The sequence below is a fragment of the Lasioglossum baleicum genome, chromosome 8 (assembly GCF_051020765.1).
Source record: "Lasioglossum baleicum chromosome 8, iyLasBale1, whole genome shotgun sequence".
In the NCBI taxonomy this organism is placed as follows: domain Eukaryota; kingdom Metazoa; phylum Arthropoda; class Insecta; order Hymenoptera; family Halictidae; genus Lasioglossum; species Lasioglossum baleicum.
This window is the reverse complement of record NC_134936.1, coordinates 775,503-791,851: the sequence shown is the minus strand read 5'-3', so window position 1 is coordinate 791,851 and position 16,349 is coordinate 775,503. Positions and strand designations below refer to the sequence as shown.

Here is a 16,349-nt window from a genome sequence, read left to right as displayed (position 1 = left end):
GCTTCCTAGCGATAAGACTATTCTATAGAAAATTAAAGCTCCTAGGAGTAGGGACTTTTAGTATGTTCACCTCCTAACTAGTCCAGACAAAGTCCCAAAGTTAAAAATTGTGTTCCTTCCATTTCCCTCTACACCCCCCCCCCCCCTTATGAGCATTCATGGACTAGTCTAAATGTGTTATTTCCGCAGCATGCACTCACAAAATCGGCCAAGCAATGAAGAAGAAGTACAGGCGAGAGATGGAATATGTTTACGCTCTGATGAATGAAATGGAACGTAAACTAGACCGACAGATCCGGGACCTGGACGACGTGCGTCTCATCATGGACACCCTGAAGAAGATTCGTGAACAAGAAGTAGACATGGAGCTGAAGATCGATCCGATCGAAGAAGCTTTCAACATCGTGACGAGATACGATGTGCCAGTTGACCAGGAGTGTCTAGAACAAGTCGACAACTTGAGGTACACGTGGCAGAGGTTGCTCACACGAGCACAAGAGAGTCACGTGTTGTTGTTAAAGCTGCAACCCCAGTTCGAAGAGGACCTAAGAAACAATCTAACAAGATTCCGGCTCGACAACGAAATGTACTGCGAGGAGTACAGATCTTCAGGGCCGATGCAGCCAGGTTTGAGTCCACGGGAGGCGTCCGATCGCCAAATTCTGTTCCAAAATCGATTCGACGGGATGTGGAGGAAACTGCAGACCTATCAAAGCGGCGAGGAACTGTTCGGACTGCCTATCACCGATTATCCAGAGCTATCGCAGATTAGGAAGGAGCTGAATTTGCTACAGAAATTGTACAAATTGTACAACGACGTGATTGACAGAGTTAACAGCTACTACGATATTCCCTGGGGCGAGGTATTTAATAACATCGTTTTAGTCGGAAATCAATACAAATACAGTAAAGTCCCATTCTAAGTCATGCGGAGGAGATCGTTCTATACTTGACTCGAAATAAGAATGTACTTACTAGTCGACGAATTTAAGACTCTACTGCGCATCTGACTCTAACGGAACTCGTTCATTGGCTAATCCCCTTACTCGTACTTTGCCGACCACGCGATCATTGGCTGACGCCATCAATTTTTTGGCTGACGCGCAACGACTTGCGCAGTACAAGTACATTCTTATTTGGAGTCAAGTATATGTCAGTTCGCCTACCCATTCCACTGGGGGCAAACCCCGCGGGGGGCGGGCAAGAAACTCCAATTGCCTTGTTCGCCGAGCAGTGTAAACATGCTGCGTAATTCGATACCGGGTCGGGTATATTGGTGTGAACCAGAGTTGGGCAGGAATTAATTACATCTTCAATTACATGTGCAAAAGTGGACTATAATTACAATAAGAAAACGGTCAAATGGCCCAAAACAAAAATTAGTGGTTTAAAAGAACAATTACACTGATGTAATTGTTAGATTCAATTACAATTACTGTAATTGTGTTAAGTAATTGCAATTACTTCTTTCACAATTACTGATTGCGCGAAAGTAATTGCAATTCCAATTACAATTACATGTAATTGTAATTTTATTCCTGCAACTCCCAAGTAATTTTAATGCAATTACAAGTGTAGTTGTAATTGTTAGTTGCAATTACAAGTAATTGTAACTGGTAGTTGCAATTCCTTTCCAAACAGACGACGCTCGCGCGTGAACATTCACACGCTAGGGTACTCTCACACACCGCTAGACCATGTAATGTATACGTACGCGAGGATTGCAAGGGTCCGCGATTCAACTTCTGATTTCTCGATAATGCAAGGACGGGGTTTTTTAGTAGTCAAAATCGCTTGATGAAAGATCAATCTAGGCCATTGTTTGCCTCAAAAGTCCTTCTTTTACGTTTCCGAGCAATGGTTTTGCAATATTTGGCTGCATGTTGCCCGTCGGAGAGGCTACTACGCCGCGCCGGTATAGGATTTTGAGGATAGCTCCAGTCGGGGTTACCAATATGGGATTAGTCCCGAAAGGATCAATAACGGTCTATAAGTCTACACGTGGTGAGCCTATTCTCAACACGTGGAATAATACGATGTGATAACACAATTAACCAGTGTAAACACATATAACAATTTATTAACATCAACACTGTACACGGAGTTACTATGATCACAAGAAAAGTAGTAAATGATCGACGAGCCACAATGGCTGATTGAGATAACTGTAGAGCTAATCAATAACACGTCTGTATCGTTCGAGCTATCGGAGAGCAGAGAGCGATCGACACGATCGGCGTGCAGTGATGCCAGAATCGAGGACGCGAGGACCTTTCCCCTCCGGCACAGGACCCCCCACTCTGACGGACCGTGGACGTACCGTCCTCGCCGTTGCTTCTGCTGCGCACGCGCTACACACAAACGTACTTCTACTCTGCCCGTGTGAGTGCCTGCTCGATTGCACGCGCGCTACACAAGCGTACCTCTACCATGTCCGTGTGACTACCTGCTCGAACGAACGACGCCGACGCGTTCCTTCGATTTTCACCAATTTTCACGTTGCCGAAGTTTCGGAAGCATGAGTCGGAAAGTCGGCATCTGGAGACAGCGCGCATTTGAATCCCGGGACGGCGCGGCGCGGCGCGGTGCACATTTTGCTATAACTTTTGATCTAAAAAAGATATCGAAGCGAAATTTGGACTAAATTTAAAAAAAAACCGGGTTTAGTCTATCCTAAAATATGTTTTGTATTTCTTAAATAATTTTTTTCGTTGATTTTTAAAGTTAAGATGGTCCAGAGGGCCCCCTCCACAAATTGATTTTTAGTCGAACCATGCTCAATAAACAATTACGAAAAAATTAAGAAATATTTTACCTAATAGCACACATGACCGAGACTTTTTTCAGATTTTTCAGATCATGCAAACATGTTTTAAAAAATTTAAAATCTTTAAACATTCGAAGAAAATGCATATTTCGTATTGAAATTTTCGAGATACCAGTTTTATAAAAATTCAGTAGTCAGATATTATTGAAACAATTGTCCTTAATTTTTTTCAGAATGTTTTATAAATTGTATCGGTGTTAAAAAAGTCCAAATCAATTTTTTCGATACTTCTTTACTTTTTTGTAGATGTATTATACATCTACAGACTTAATAATGTAATACAAAACATTTTATTTATATTATATTTCAATATATGAGCGTAGCTTCCAACACTTTCGGTTGGCGTAGGCGGTAAAGTCTTCGGCTGTGAACTTTTTGGCATAATTCTTTTTTTCCTTTACACCATTTTTTTGTTCTTTGTTTACATTATTTTATTGTAGCAACATTTCAAATATATTTTCAGTGTTTTAAAAATGTTTTATGCAATAGTATCTCTGACTCCGAAAATCCATCATGATGGCTCACAATTAGTTGCAATGTCTTTGACATTATGTACTACTTTCATTTATTGATTCTGCTGAATGTCAAATGGTATACAACTTCATATTTTACTATTGCCGTATGTTAGTTTCTTTTCATTTATCATTAGAAGAAATCTTAATTTTCAAACATTAGAAATTTGGTGTTATGTTATCTTTGCAATGGCAACTGATGTATCATAAGCCCACAAAGTTTGATGTCCTACGATTTCGAACCATTTATAACTGTTGTAACACTCAAGAAACGGCAAAGTACCAACGGAGAAATAGATGGTCATGTATATGGTATTTATGTGTAAAGTGAGGTCTTTGAATTTGATGAACACAACGAAGTCAATGGGAAATTAATTGATTCTGACTCAAGTTCCAGTCATTCATCTCAGATAGTAGAAAGTGGAAGTGAAGTAAAACAATCTCAGATAATTACAATGATGTTAAAAAGAACACAAAACATAAGGATGTTCAAACTACCGATAGCGATATGATAAAAATATGGAGAGATCCATTAATATGGAACGATCCCACAGAATCGGATTCAATTGAATCGCAAGATGCACGCGTTGAAGAGAAAATATCGCAACTGCCAAAAGAAGTGCTAACGATACACTATCGTTGTAATTATCTAAATGTGAAATTAATAAAAGAAGGACAGCTGTATATAAAAAAAAGAAAAGGTCTTTAAATCAGAAGTTAAAATGACGGTAGATGAACAGAAAATTTCCAATTTTAATGATAAAAATAGAACCGAGTCTACAAAGATTCGAACTCCTCTTGCCAATCGTTCAAACAATGGTAATCCAAACAGGTAATTAGAAATAAAAGCATAAAGGCTACAGTTTCACAAGAGTATAATTCTTTAAAATGATAATAAATTTTTACTATAAAGATTTTTACTATATATTATTTTTAGTATATTCCATCCGCAATTTAAAAATATTAATAACACTTTAAAAATATAAGCAAAATTTCATTGCTATAATTATATGAAGAACAAAGAACAAAAAAATGTGTTTAGGAAAAAAAGAATTATTCGGTGCGGGATTCGATCAAGGGCCAAAAAGTTCACAGCCGAAGACTTTACCGCCTACGCCAACCGAAAGTGTTGGAAGCTACGCTCATATATTGAAATATAATATAAATAAAATGTTTTGTATTACATTATTAAGTCTGTAGATGTATAATACATCTACAAAAAAGTAAAGAAATATCGAAAAAATTGATTTGGATTTTTTTAACACCGATACAATTTATAAAACATTCTGAAAAAAATTAAGGACAATTGTTTCAATAATATCTGACTACTGAATTTTTATAAAACTGGTATCTCGAAAATTTCAATACGAAATATGCATTTTCTTCGAATGTTTAAAGATTTTCAATTTTTTAAAACATGTTTGCATGACCTGAAAAATCTGAAAAAAAGTCTCGGTCATGTGTGCTATTAGGTAGAACATTTCTTAATTTTTTCGTAATTGTTTATTGAGCATGGTTCGACTAAAAATCAATTTGTGGTGGGGGCCCTCTGGACCATCTTAACTTTAAAAATCAACGAAAAAAATTATTTAAGAAATACAAAACATATTTTAGGATAGACTTTAGGATAGACTAAACCCGGTTTTTTTTAAAAATTTAGTCCAAATTTCGCTTCGATATCTTTTTTAGATCAAAAGTTATAGCAAAATGTGCACCGCGCCGCGCCGCGCCGTCCCGGGATTCAAATGCGCGCTGTCTCCAGATGCCGACTTTTCGACTCATGCTTCCGAAACTTCGGCAACGTGAAAATTGGTGAAAATCGAAGGAACGCGTCGGCGTCGTTCGTTCGAGCAGATAGTCACACGGACATGGTAGAGGTACGCTTGTTTGTGTAGTGCGCGTGCAATCGAGCAGGCACTCACACGGGCAGAGTAGAAGTACGTTCGTGTGTAGCGCGTGCGCAGCAGAAGCAACGGCGAGGACGATACGTCCACGGTCCGTCAGAGTGGAGGGTCCTGTGCCGGAGGGGAAAAGTCCTCGCGTCCTCGATTCTGGCATCACTGCCGGCGTGCCGTCGACAATGGCGTCTGTGGTCGTGCGCAGGCGCGGCAGCTCCCCACTACGCAATATCTGCGGAGTGGTACGCGCGACCCCACACCGGTGTGGGCTCGGCGCTGCACTCGTCCAATGGCGAGGCACCGCGCCTGCGCACGAGGTGCTTCTGAGAGAAACGCTCGGGTGAGCTATTATGCTCATCCTGTTCGTCGTGAGTTCTCATAAAAGCAACACGTATGCATTTTATCCTCGCTCTCATTTCTGTCGACCACGTTGTGGTCAGTTGTAACTATCTCTGTAATACTTGTGTTATAGCACCTTTTGCTATCCGTGACTACACACCTAATAAAGTGAGCTGTTCGGTGACATCTGTGAACGATTATTCTTCTACAATAAATATTCCTTCTGATATGGAGTCATACTACAAGCGTGTTGCACGATCAAGATAATCTCCCTCGATATCGGAAACATATTTTCGCCACACCGGTGTGACTGCAGCGTCATCTGACGGCAGAGATGGGCAGTATTCAAATAATTTTTGAATAAAAGATAAATAACTATTATTCTTTATTCGAGGGCTTGAATAAAAAAGTAACTATTATTCAAAAATTATTTGAATAATTTTTTATTCGCCGAGAATTTATTCAAGCTTTGAATAAAATTTTTATTCTTTATTCTTATTCTTTATTCTTATTCTATTTTCTCGAAAATGAATAAATCCATGAATACTTTCGGCCAGCTCGAGTCTACAATGAACACGACCGACGCCCGAGGGTCGAGCCCTGAGGCCTGAGCCCAGAACACAATAGTAGTGCAATAAACACGGCCCGACAATCGCCCGGCGAGCCAGGTAGCTCGGCATGAAACCGCTAAGGAGCGAATGGTGAACTTATTTATTTTCCGTCTGCCCTCACGAAAGTCACACGAGCCAATTCGTGGCGTTCTGCCGATTAAGAAAAGCCTAAACTCGATGGAATTAGGACTGTTTCTAGTGGTTTTATTCATTAAAGTATCGTCGAAATTTTTATTCAAATAATTTTCTGCCCATCACCTGCGCTAGGGCGTGGGCTGGCCGGGGGATTGCCCGGCCGTGTTTACTGCACCACTTGGCCAAGGCGTCCCAGGCCCTCGTCGCTTCTTCGCCCTAGCGCGGTGATGGGCAGAAAATTATTTGAATAAAAATTTCGACGATACTTTAATGAATAAAACCACTAGAAACAGTCCTAATTCCATCGAGTTTAGGCTTTTCTTAATCGGCAGAACGCCACGAATTGGCTCGTGTGACTTTCGTGAGGGCAGACGGAAAATAAATAAGTTCACCATTCGCTCCTTAGCGGTTTCATGCCGAGCTACCTGGCTCGCCAGCCGATTGTCGGGCCGTGTTTATTGCACTACTATTGTGTTCTGGGCTTAGGCCTCAGGGCTCGACCCTCGGGCGTCGGTCGTGTTCATTGTAGCCTCGAGCTGGCCGAAAGTATTCATGGATTTATTCATTTTCGAGAAAATAGAATAAGAATAAAGAATAAGAATAAAGAATAAGAATAAAGAATAAGAATAAAGAATAAGAATAAAGAATAAGAATAAAGAATAAGAATAAAGAATAAGAATAAAGAATAAGAATAAAGAATAAGAATAAAGAATAAGAATAAAGAATAAGAATAAAGAATAAGAATAAAGAATAAGAATAAAGAATAAGAATAAAGAATAAGAATAAAGAATAAGAATAAAGAATAAGAATAAAGAATAAGAATAAAGAATAAGAATAAAGAATAAGAATAAAGAATAAGAATAAAGAATAAGAATAAAGAATAAGAATAAAGAATAAGAATAAAGAATAAGAATAAAGAATAAGAATAAAGAATAAGAATAAAGAATAAGAATAAAGAATAAGAATAAAGAATAAGAATAAAGAATAAGAATAAAGAATAAGAATAAAGAATAAGAATAAAGAATAAGAATAAAGAATAAGAATAAAGAATAAGAATAAAGAATAAGAATAAAGAATAAGAATAAAGAATAAGAATAAAGAATAAGAATAAAGAATAAGAATAAAGAATAAGAATAAAGAATAAGAATAAAGAATAAGAATAAAGAATAAGAATAAAGAATAAGAATAAAGAATAAGAATAAAGAATAAGAATAAAGAATAAGAATAAAGAATAAGAATAAAGAATAAGAATAAAGAATAAGAATAAAGAATAAGAATAAAGAATAAGAATAAAGAATAAGAATAAAGAATAAGAATAAAGAATAAGAATAAAGAATAAGAATAAAGAATAAGAATAAAGAATAAGAATAAAGAATAAGAATAAAGAATAAGAATAAAGAATAAGAATAAAGAATAAGAATAAAGAATAAGAATAAAGAATAAGAATAAAGAATAAGAATAAAGAATAAGAATAAAGAATAAGAATAAAGAATAAGAATAAAGAATAAGAATAAAGAATAAGAATAAAGAATAAGAATAAAGAATAAGAATAAAGAATAAGAATAAAGAATAAGAATAAAGAATAAGAATAAAGAATAAGAATAAAGAATAAGAATAAAGAATAAGAATAAAGAATAAGAATAAAGAATAAGAATAAAGAATAAGAATAAAGAATAAGAATAAAGAATAAGAATAAAGAATAAGAATAAAGAATAAGAATAAAGAATAAGAATAAAGAATAAGAATAAAGAATAAGAATAAAGAATAAGAATAAAGAATAAGAATAAAGAATAAGAATAAAGAATAAGAATAAAGAATAAGAATAAAGAATAAGAATAAAGAATAAGAATAAAGAATAAGAATAAAGAATAAGAATAAAGAATAAGAATAAAGAATAAGAATAAAGAATAAGAATAAAGAATAAGAATAAAGAATAAGAATAAAGAATAAGAATAAAGAATAAGAATAAAGAATAAGAATAAAGAATAAGAATAAAGAATAAGAATAAAGAATAAGAATAAAGAATAAGAATAAAGAATAAGAATAAAGAATAAGAATAAAGAATAAGAATAAAGAATAAGAATAAAGAATAAGAATAAAGAATAAGAATAAAGAATAAGAATAAAGAATAAGAATAAAGAATAAGAATAAAGAATAAGAATAAAGAATAAGAATAAAGAATAAGAATAAAGAATAAGAATAAAGAATAAGAATAAAGAATAAGAATAAAGAATAAGAATAAAGAATAAGAATAAAGAATAAGAATAAAGAATAAGAATAAAGAATAAGAATAAAGAATAAGAATAAAGAATAAGAATAAAGAATAAGAATAAAGAATAAGAATAAAGAATAAGAATAAAGAATAAGAATAAAGAATAAGAATAAAGAATAAGAATAAAGAATAAGAATAAAGAATAAGAATAAAGAATAAGAATAAAGAATAAGAATAAAGAATAAGAATAAAGAATAAGAATAAAGAATAAGAATAAAGAATAAGAATAAAGAATAAGAATAAAGAATAAGAATAAAGAATAAGAATAAAGAATAAGAATAAAGAATAAGAATAAAGAATAAGAATAAAGAATAAGAATAAAGAATAAGAATAAAGAATAAGAATAAAGAATAAGAATAAAGAATAAGAATAAAGAATAAGAATAAAGAATAAGAATAAAGAATAAGAATAAAGAATAAGAATAAAGAATAAGAATAAAGAATAAGAATAAAGAATAAGAATAAAGAATAAGAATAAAGAATAAGAATAAAGAATAAGAATAAAGAATAAGAATAAAGAATAAGAATAAAGAATAAGAATAAAGAATAAGAATAAAGAATAAGAATAAAGAATAAGAATAAAGAATAAGAATAAAGAATAAGAATAAAGAATAAGAATAAAGAATAAGAATAAAGAATAAGAATAAAGAATAAGAATAAAGAATAAGAATAAAGAATAAGAATAAAGAATAAGAATAAGAATAAGAATAAAGAATAAGAATAAAGAATAAGAATAAAGAATAAGAATAAAGAATAAGAATAAAGAATAAGAATAAAGAATAAGAATAAAGAATAAGAATAAAGAATAAGAATAAAGAATAAGAATAAAGAATAAGAATAAAGAATAAGAATAAAGAATAAGAATAAAGAATAAGAATAAAGAATAAGAATAAAGAATAAGAATAAAGAATAAGAATAAAGAATAAGAATAAAGAATAAGAATAAAGAATAAGAATAAAGAATAAGAATAAAGAATAAGAATAAAGAATAAGAATAAAGAATAAGAATAAAGAATAAGAATAAAGAATAAGAATAAAGAATAAGAATAAAGAATAAGAATAAAGAATAAGAATAAAGAATAAGAATAAAGAATAAGAATAAAGAATAAGAATAAAGAATAAGAATAAAGAATAAGAATAAAGAATAAGAATAAAGAATAAGAATAAAGAATAAGAATAAAGAATAAGAATAAAGAATAAGAATAAAGAATAAGAATAAAGAATAAGAATAAAGAATAAGAATAAAGAATAAGAATAAAGAATAAGAATAAAGAATAAGAATAAAGAATAAGAATAAAGAATAAGAATAAAGAATAAGAATAAAGAATAAGAATAAAGAATAAGAATAAAGAATAAGAATAAAGAATAAGAATAAAGAATAAGAATAAAGAATAAGAATAAAGAATAAGAATAAAGAATAAGAATAAAGAATAAGAATAAAGAATAAGAATAAAGAATAAGAATAAAGAATAAGAATAAAGAATAAGAATAAAGAATAAGAATAAAGAATAAGAATAAAGAATAAGAATAAAGAATAAGAATAAAGAATAAGAATAAAGAATAAGAATAAAGAATAAGAATAAAGAATAAGAATAAAGAATAAGAATAAAGAATAAGAATAAAGAATAAGAATAAAGAATAAGAATAAAGAATAAGAATAAAGAATAAGAATAAAGAATAAGAATAAAGAATAAGAATAAAGAATAAGAATAAAGAATAAGAATAAAGAATAAGAATAAAGAATAAGAATAAAGAATAAGAATAAAGAATAAGAATAAAGAATAAGAATAAAGAATAAGAATAAAGAATAAGAATAAAGAATAAGAATAAAGAATAAGAATAAAGAATAAGAATAAAGAATAAGAATAAAGAATAAGAATAAAGAATAAGAATAAAGAATAAGAATAAAGAATAAGAATAAAGAATAAGAATAAAGAATAAGAATAAAGAATAAGAATAAAGAATAAGAATAAAGAATAAGAATAAAGAATAAGAATAAAGAATAAGAATAAAGAATAAGAATAAAGAATAAGAATAAAGAATAAGAATAAAGAATAAGAATAAAGAATAAGAATAAAGAATAAGAATAAAGAATAAGAATAAAGAATAAGAATAAAGAATAAGAATAAAGAATAAGAATAAAGAATAAGAATAAAGAATAAGAATAAAGAATAAGAATAAAGAATAAGAATAAAGAATAAGAATAAAGAATAAGAATAAAGAATAAGAATAAAGAATAAGAATAAAGAATAAGAATAAAGAATAAGAATAAAGAATAAGAATAAAGAATAAGAATAAAGAATAAGAATAAAGAATAAGAATAAAGAATAAGAATAAAGAATAAGAATAAAGAATAAGAATAAAGAATAAGAATAAAGAATAAGAATAAAGAATAAGAATAAAGAATAAGAATAAAGAATAAGAATAAAGAATAAGAATAAAGAATAAGAATAAAGAATAAGAATAAAGAATAAGAATAAAGAATAAGAATAAAGAATAAGAATAAAGAATAAGAATAAAGAATAAGAATAAAGAATAAGAATAAAGAATAAGAATAAAGAATAAGAATAAAGAATAAGAATAAAGAATAAGAATAAAGAATAAGAATAAAGAATAAGAATAAAGAATAAGAATAAAGAATAAGAATAAAGAATAAGAATAAAGAATAAGAATAAAGAATAAGAATAAAGAATAAGAATAAAGAATAAGAATAAAGAATAAGAATAAAGAATAAGAATAAAGAATAAGAATAAAGAATAAGAATAAAGAATAAGAATAAAGAATAAGAATAAAGAATAAGAATAAAGAATAAGAATAAAGAATAAGAATAAAGAATAAGAATAAAGAATAAGAATAAAGAATAAGAATAAAGAATAAGAATAAAGAATAAGAATAAGAATAAAGAATAAGAATAAAGAATAAGAATAAAGAATAAGAATAAAGAATAAGAATAAAGAATAAGAATAAAGAATAAGAATAAAGAATAAGAATAAAGAATAAGAATAAAGAATAAGAATAAAGAATAAGAATAAAGAATAAGAATAAAGAATAAGAATAAAGAATAAGAATAAAGAATAAGAATAAAGAATAAGAATAAAGAATAAGAATAAAGAATAAGAATAAAGAATAAGAATAAAGAATAAGAATAAAGAATAAGAATAAAGAATAAGAATAAAGAATAAGAATAAAGAATAAGAATAAAGAATAAGAATAAAGAATAAGAATAAAGAATAAGAATAAAGAATAAGAATAAAGAATAAGAATAAAGAATAAGAATAAAGAATAAGAATAAAGAATAAGAATAAAGAATAAGAATAAAGAATAAGAATAAAGAATAAGAATAAAGAATAAGAATAAAGAATAAGAATAAAGAATAAGAATAAAGAATAAGAATAAAGAATAAGAATAAAGAATAAGAATAAAGAATAAGAATAAAGAATAAGAATAAAGAATAAGAATAAAGAATAAGAATAAAGAATAAGAATAAAGAATAAGAATAAAGAATAAGAATAAAGAATAAGAATAAAGAATAAGAATAAAGAATAAGAATAAAGAATAAGAATAAAGAATAAGAATAAAGAATAAGAATAAAGAATAAGAATAAAGAATAAGAATAAAGAATAAGAATAAAGAATAAGAATAAAGAATAAGAATAAAGAATAAGAATAAAGAATAAGAATAAAGAATAAGAATAAAGAATAAGAATAAAGAATAAGAATAAAGAATAAGAATAAAGAATAAGAATAAAGAATAAGAATAAAGAATAAGAATAAAGAATAAGAATAAAGAATAAGAATAAAGAATAAGAATAAAGAATAAGAATAAAGAATAAGAATAAAGAATAAGAATAAAGAATAAGAATAAAGAATAAGAATAAAGAATAAGAATAAAGAATAAGAATAAAGAATAAGAATAAAGAATAAGAATAAAGAATAAGAATAAAGAATAAGAATAAAGAATAAGAATAAAGAATAAGAATAAAGAATAAGAATAAAGAATAAGAATAAAGAATAAGAATAAAGAATAAGAATAAAGAATAAGAATAAAGAATAAGAATAAAGAATAAGAATAAAGAATAAGAATAAAGAATAAGAATAAAGAATAAGAATAAAGAATAAGAATAAAGAATAAGAATAAAGAATAAGAATAAAGAATAAGAATAAAGAATAAGAATAAAGAATAAGAATAAAGAATAAGAATAAAGAATAAGAATAAAGAATAAGAATAAAGAATAAGAATAAAGAATAAGAATAAAGAATAAGAATAAAGAATAAGAATAAAGAATAAGAATAAAGAATAAGAATAAAGAATAAGAATAAAGAATAAGAATAAAGAATAAGAATAAAGAATAAGAATAAAGAATAAGAATAAAGAATAAGAATAAAGAATAAGAATAAAGAATAAGAATAAAGAATAAGAATAAAGAATAAGAATAAAGAATAAGAATAAAGAATAAGAATAAAGAATAAGAATAAAGAATAAGAATAAAGAATAAGAATAAAGAATAAGAATAAAGAATAAGAATAAAGAATAAGAATAAAGAATAAGAATAAAGAATAAGAATAAAGAATAAGAATAAAGAATAAGAATAAAGAATAAGAATAAAGAATAAGAATAAAGAATAAGAATAAAGAATAAGAATAAAGAATAAGAATAAAGAATAAGAATAAAGAATAAGAATAAAGAATAAGAATAAAGAATAAGAATAAAGAATAAGAATAAAGAATAAGAATAAAGAATAAGAATAAAGAATAAGAATAAAGAATAAGAATAAAGAATAAGAATAAAGAATAAGAATAAAGAATAAGAATAAAGAATAAGAATAAAGAATAAGAATAAAGAATAAGAATAAAGAATAAGAATAAAGAATAAGAATAAAGAATAAGAATAAAGAATAAGAATAAAGAATAAGAATAAAGAATAAGAATAAAGAATAAGAATAAAGAATAAGAATAAAGAATAAGAATAAAGAATAAGAATAAAGAATAAGAATAAAGAATAAGAATAAAGAATAAGAATAAAGAATAAGAATAAAGAATAAGAATAAAGAATAAGAATAAAGAATAAGAATAAAGAATAAGAATAAAGAATAAGAATAAAGAATAAGAATAAAGAATAAGAATAAAGAATAAGAATAAAGAATAAGAATAAAGAATAAGAATAAAGAATAAGAATAAAGAATAAGAATAAAGAATAAGAATAAAGAATAAGAATAAAGAATAAGAATAAAGAATAAGAATAAAGAATAAGAATAAAGAATAAGAATAAAGAATAAGAATAAAGAATAAGAATAAAGAATAAGAATAAAGAATAAGAATAAAGAATAAGAATAAAGAATAAGAATAAAGAATAAGAATAAAGAATAAGAATAAAGAATAAGAATAAAGAATAAGAATAAAGAATAAGAATAAAGAATAAGAATAAAGAATAAGAATAAAGAATAAGAATAAAGAATAAGAATAAAGAATAAGAATAAAGAATAAGAATAAAGAATAAGAATAAAGAATAAGAATAAGAATAAGAATAAGAATGAAGAACAAGAATGAAGAACAAGAATGAAGAACAAGAATGAAGAACAAGAATGAAGAACAAGAATGAAGAACAAGAATGAAGAACAAGAATGAAGAACAAGAATGAAGAACAAGAATGAAGAACAAGAATGAAGAACAAGAATGAAGAACAAGAATGAAGAACAAGAATGAAGAACAAGAATGAAGAACAAGAATGAAGAACAAGAATGAAGAACAAGAATGAAGAACAAGAATGAAGAACAAGAATGAAGAACAAGAATGAAGAACAAGAATGAAGAACAAGAATGAAGAACAAGAATGAAGAACAAGAATGAAGAACAAGAATGAAGAACAAGAATGAAGAACAAGAATGAAGAACAAGAATGAAGAACAAGAATGAAGAACAAGAATGAAGAACAAGAATGAAGAACAAGAATGAAGAACAAGAATGAAGAACAAGAATGAAGAACAAGAATGAAGAACAAGAATGAAGAACAAGAATGAAGAACAAGAATGAAGAACAAGAATGAAGAACAAGAATGAAGAACAAGAATGAAGAACAAGAATGAAGAACAAGAATGAAGAACAAGAATGAAGAACAAGAATGAAGAACAAGAATGAAGAACAAGAATGAAGAACAAGAATGAAGAACAAGAATGAAGAACAAGAATGAAGAACAAGAATGAAGAACAAGAATGAAGAACAAGAATGAAGAACAAGAATGAAGAACAAGAATGAAGAACAAGAATGAAGAACAAGAATGAAGAACAAGAATGAAGAACAAGAATGAAGAACAAGAATGAAGAACAAGAATGAAGAACAAGAATGAAGAACAAGAATGAAGAACAAGAATGAAGAACAAGAATGAAGAACAAGAATGAAGAACAAGAATGAAGAACAAGAATGAAGAACAAGAATGAAGAACAAGAATGAAGAACAAGAATGAAGAACAAGAATGAAGAACAAGAATGAAGAACAAGAATGAAGAACAAGAATGAAGAACAAGAATGAAGAACAAGAATGAAGAACAAGAATGAAGAACAAGAATGAAGAACAAGAATGAAGAACAAGAATGAAGAACAAGAATGAAGAACAAGAATGAAGAACAAGAATGAAGAACAAGAATGAAGAACAAGAATGAAGAACAAGAATGAAGAACAAGAATGAAGAACAAGAATGAAGAACAAGAATGAAGAACAAGAATGAAGAACAAGAATGAAGAACAAGAATGAAGAACAAGAATGAAGAACAAGAATGAAGAACAAGAATGAAGAACAAGAATGAAGAACAAGAATGAAGAACAAGAATGAAGAACAAGAATGAAGAACAAGAATGAAGAACAAGAATGAAGAACAAGAATGAAGAACAAGAATGAAGAACAAGAATGAAGAACAAGAATGAAGAACAAGAATGAAGAACAAGAATGAAGAACAAGAATGAAGAACAAGAATGAAGAACAAGAATGAAGAACAAGAATGAAGAACAAGAATGAAGAACAAGAATGAAGAACAAGAATGAAGAACAAGAATGAAGAACAAGAATGAAGAACAAGAATGAAGAACAAGAATGAAGAACAAGAATGAAGAACAAGAATGAAGAACAAGAATGAAGAACAAGAATGAAGAACAAGAATGAAGAACAAGAATGAAGAACAAGAATGAAGAACAAGAATGAAGAACAAGAATGAAGAACAAGAATGAAGAACAAGAATGAAGAACAAGAATGAAGAACAAGAATGAAGAACAAGAATGAAGAACAAGAATGAAGAACAAGAATGAAGAACAAGAATGAAGAACAAGAATGAAGAACAAGAATGAAGAACAAGAATGAAGAACAAGAATGAAGAACAAGAATGAAGAACAAGAATGAAGAACAAGAATGAAGAACAAGAATGAAGAACAAGAATGAAGAACAAGAATGAAGAACAAGAATGAAGAACAAGAATGAAGAACAAGAATGAAGAACAAGAATGAAGAACAAGAATGAAGAACAAGAATGAAGAACAAGAATGAAGAACAAGAATGAAGAACAAGAATGAAGAACAAGAATGAAGAACAAGAATGAAGAACAAGAATGAAGAACAAGAATGAAGAACAAGAATGAAGAACAAGAATGAAGAACAAGAATGAAGAACAAGAATGAAGAACAAGAATGAAGAACAAGAATGAAGAACAAGAATGAAGAACAAGAATGAAGAACAAGAATGAAGAACAAGAATGAAGAACAAGAATGAAGAACAAGAATGAA

The 16,349-nt window shown here is 28.1% G+C and overlaps 1 protein-coding gene across 1 annotated transcript in view; it reads left to right on the top strand.

Annotated features, from left to right (window-relative positions):
- The window catches only part of LOC143211245 (dynein axonemal heavy chain 5-like), a 179,722-nt gene that overhangs the window by 137,124 nt on the left and 26,249 nt on the right, over nt 1-16,349 (top strand). The window contains exon 6 of the mRNA XM_076428729.1: nt 190-863. Within this exon, the coding sequence (XP_076284844.1) occupies nt 190-863 (674 nt within the window). The remainder of the gene's footprint in view (nt 1-189; nt 864-16,349) is intronic.